The sequence below is a fragment of the Citrus sinensis genome, chromosome 3, assembly GCF_022201045.2.
Source record: "Citrus sinensis cultivar Valencia sweet orange chromosome 3, DVS_A1.0, whole genome shotgun sequence".
Classification (NCBI taxonomy): domain Eukaryota; kingdom Viridiplantae; phylum Streptophyta; class Magnoliopsida; order Sapindales; family Rutaceae; genus Citrus; species Citrus sinensis.
The window spans coordinates 23,877,097-23,881,276 of record NC_068558.1 but is presented as its reverse complement, the minus strand read 5'-3'; the positions used below and the strand labels follow the sequence as shown (position 1 = coordinate 23,881,276).

Below are 4,180 nucleotides of genomic sequence, written 5' to 3'. Positions count from 1 at the left end.
AGACACTCTTTTGGTTTGAATTTGTATCGATTCACAATTGAAATTTTCAAGCTTGCTAATCGGTTTTCCAGTTGACGAAAAAACACGCTCTCTGGAAATAAACGGTTAGCCATTTTCTCCAAACGGTTAGCTGTTTTCTTCAAACGGTTAGCCGTTTTCTCCAAACGGTTAGTCGTTTTCTCTAGAACAGAAAACATACTCTCTGGAATTAAATGGTTAGCCGTTTTCTCCAGAAACGGCAAATCGTTTTCTCCAGAAACGGCAAACCATTTTCTTCCAGAATGTCAAACCAAAAAATTAAAAATGTTACAATCTCTCTTACATATGATTACAAAATGAAAAAAGCCTGCCTATATAATTAGTATTATTGAACAAAATGGTAGAAATTCTCAGTTTCCTCATTTATTCGGCCTCCTTGGATTCAATATGATTGGTGCCAAGCAAGACTTCGAGGCAGGAGCATGGCCATACATGAATCTTTACTATTTCTTACTTTAAAACATTAAGCATGGCTGATTTTGATTTGTTGGATGAGGGACTAAGGGGCTGCGCTTGACTAGTGATGAGTGGTGAAATGTGCATGCATCATATTCAACAGAGTTGGAGTTAATGACTTGCAAGTGATAGTGCTTACTGATTTTTTGAAAAATACTCCTTTACTCCAACTACAAGTCAGTTATTCAATTAATCTTTATATTTTTTAAAGTTACTCAAAATTATTCAATTAACTTTTATGCTTTTTAATGTTACTTAAAAGGTAGTAGCTAGGGTACATATTACTACTTCTAAAGTTGGTTTTTATATATATATATTGTTTTCTTGAAAAGAAAAAAATTAAAAGATTGATAAAGTACAAATCAATTTTTAATTCTTACTTCTTTTAAAATTCAAACTCAACTAACTAAATAAAACTACTTGATCAGACCCTTAGGAGCTACTTCTAACAAGTCAAATATACAATTTTTTTTTTTTGCAACACAAATATACAATAGTTAAAATTAAGTAAAAAGTAATGAATTAGATTGAATGAAAATAGATACACAACATGAACCTTTTAGATAATTTTAAAATATATCAATTATTTAAGTAATTAGCTGCAGCTATTTATTTTTAAATGGAAGCTTTTTGCCTAATAATGTAGGTTAGTTTGAGTGGAAATGTGCTATCAAAATTTAGTAATAAAAGATTATGGAACAAGGGGAAGAAAGAGACACGACGACCATTGTTTCTCAATAGTTGCTTTTTAGACTTGGCATCTTACGCAATTGTCATTCATGGGCTGTTCCATTAAGTAATAATGCAGGTGGAATGATTATGAATTCCACTAGGTTAGTAATAAGATGTGTGATCCATTAATTTTTTTTAAAATAAACTAAAAAAATAAAAGGTATGCGAATACATTAAGAAGTGGTTGAGATTGATCCTCGAATCCTTTATATAAACAACAGAAGCATGAAACTCTCCTTATGAACTGCAACATCAAGTGCAAAATGAACATGAAAGCCTATATTCCTTATATGGCAATAATATTTAATCAATTTGCTTTTGCTGGATCAAACATCCTCATGAAAATTGCCCTCGAAAGGGGACTCAATCAATTAGTCTTTGTAGTTTACCGGCATGTGATTGCTATGCTTTTGTTAGGCCCCTTTGCTTATGTGCTCGAAAGGTTAGCAATGCTCATTACTCTTGTAAGTTTATTGAGTCTTTGATTTTACTGACCAATATTAATAATGTCTTGAAATCTAATAATATTGTATTTGCAAAGCAGGAAACAACGCCCGAAGCCCTCATTTGCGGTGATGGCAAAGATTTTTGTGCTTGCATTACTTGGTGCGACCATTCATATTAACGTGTATTACATTGGTATGGACTATGTCTCTCCAACAGTAGCCACTGCTTTGGGTAACGTTGTTCCCAGTTTCACGTTTCTCCTGGCGTTTCTTCTGGGGTATTAATAAATTTTCTTCTCTAAATAATTTGAAATATTGGATACAAAAATGTTAAAGAAACTGGAGCCTGATCGAATGCTTACAAAAATAATTTTAAAACAGACTTGTTTCACCATTTTAATAGATATTTTTCAATTTACACGATAAACAAACCTATTTTATAGTTGTTTTGCCAACATTCTGTCAGATAATTTTTTTTTAACCGAAATTTTGGTTCAATGTGTATTATATAATAAAAAAATTATAAATTTAGGATAAAATATAGAGAATTAATGGCAACTATAATATTCCACATCACTAGCGAGCGAGTTCATAGACTGTTTTATAAATCATTGGCTCTCCTAACTAAGTAGATGTGTTTTAAGTTACAAAATTTAACAATAAAACTGTGGTGGATTGTGTGCCCGGACTGTTATAGCTACTTTAATCGTAGCAGATAATAACTAAAAATGACGGACCAATCTTTTAGTCTTAATAGCTAATAACAAGAAATATATAAAAATGACGGACCTAACATAAGCCACGGGTAGAGTTTGTAAAAATTAAATTCCGTAATCCTTTATTTTTCCTAAAATTTGTTTTTGACTTTGGGAAGGCCTCGTCCTATACCTATAGTTCCACCCTTGAATGTAATACGTACACAAACATATACATTAGTATATTTAATACGAATGCTTACAAATTCAAGCATCTTCGACCTGCAGGATGGAGAAAGTGAAGATTACAAGTGGTAGAGGTAGAGCAAAAGTGTTAGGTACAATTATTTGCGTTGGTGGGTCACTATTATTCACCTTATGGAGAAGTGGATACCTATTCAAAAGCGTTGTGGAAAAGCCCCTCATAAACATCTATAATAACAATGCCGATCACTTGAGGCATCATGGTAAAGAAAATTGGATCAAAGGTTCTGCTCTTATTCTCACCAGTCACATTGCGCTGAGTTCCTGGCTAATCCTTCAGGTATACATACGTATCGTAAGTGAATACTTATTTCTTCGATCTCTAGTTTCAGATCAAGAGAGAATCTTGACTCGGTTTTAATTGAATTTCTCACAGGCTAAGGTCTTCAAAGAATACCCAGCTCCTTTATCAATGAATACTTTGATTTGCTTCTTCGCGTCGTTGCAAACTTCTTTCCTTGCTTTATTCTTTGGAAGAAACCCTACCATATGGAAGTTGGATTGGAACGTACAATTTCTTACGGTCATGTACTGCGTGAGTTAGCTTGGCTCTAAAAATACAACATTAATTAATCGTTTTCTAACAACTAAACTAATAATTTTGCTTGATTTAATTTTAGGGTGTACTCAACTCAGCGTTAGTCTATTACCTACAAACATGGTGCATTAGCGTTAAAGGGCCAGTTTTTACAGCAATGTTCATTCCAGTACAGCTCGTTATTGTGGCTCTATTCTCCATTATTGCTTTTGCAGAGAGACTTCACTTGAGCAGGTCAGCTTTTCAGAAATAACATGCATGTACAGAAATTAATGATGCTTAATTAATTTTGTGTCATATAATTAGCAATTAATTTGCAGTTTGATAGGGGCATTTTTCATTGTTGCGGGGCTTTATTGTGTACTTTGGGGCAAAAGAAAAGATAGCCTTGCTGCTGATGATGAACACAAGGACGGAAATATGAAGACTACTGCTGACGATAAAATCTTAGAGATTTCCACTTCCACTAAATAAACTTGGCCTTTACGTCCACACTCTGTACACATTAATGTATAGATGATTAGATTATATGAGAAATAATAAGATGAATGAGAATGGTTGCAGAAGTTGGTGAGTTTGGTATTGTTTTTCAACTTCTTTTTTTAGTTTTTTTTTTTAATAGGAATGTGAAAAACGCACTTGGCAGCATCAATTTTTGTGTTGCTTTCTTTTTGTAAGAAAATGAGATATTCTTATCTTTCACTTTTAGTTCACAAAAGTGAAAATCAGGTTTTTGATATTCTTCAATTTTCATTTCAAGCGGGACTACTAATGTTATTAGGACAAAGGCCCTGTTTGAGATTGCAGTTAAAATGCTTTAAGCAGTTTATTTCATAAATTTTGACAAAAATAGTATTTGATAAATTTTTTTATAAGTTATTTTATAAGTTTCTCAATTTTGACAATTACTTTTAAAAATAGGTAGAGGATTGTTATTATAAGCAACTTATTAAATAAGCCACCACACCCTTTTAAAATTTTTATTATAACTTTAATATTTTAAGAAAAGA

The 4,180-nt window shown here is 32.3% G+C and overlaps 1 protein-coding gene across 2 annotated transcripts; it reads left to right on the top strand.

Annotated features, from left to right (window-relative positions):
* The first annotated feature begins 1,459 nt into the window (after positions 1-1,459).
* On the top strand, positions 1,460-3,744 carry LOC102608786 (WAT1-related protein At1g43650-like). 2 transcript variants are annotated; one of them, XM_006493353.4, is made up of 6 exons: positions 1,460-1,669; positions 1,772-1,951; positions 2,657-2,912; positions 3,009-3,167; positions 3,253-3,404; positions 3,491-3,744. In XM_006493353.4, exons 1-6 carry the CDS (start codon positions 1,467-1,469, stop codon positions 3,642-3,644), a joined length of 1,104 nt encoding a protein of 367 aa, XP_006493416.2. In that variant the 5' UTR covers positions 1,460-1,466; the 3' UTR covers positions 3,645-3,744. The 2 variants fall into 2 exon arrangements, with proteins under 2 accessions (XP_006493416.2, XP_024949267.2); XM_025093499.2 differs by having other exon boundaries at positions 1,461-1,691.
* The last annotated feature ends 436 nt before the right edge of the window (positions 3,745-4,180 follow it).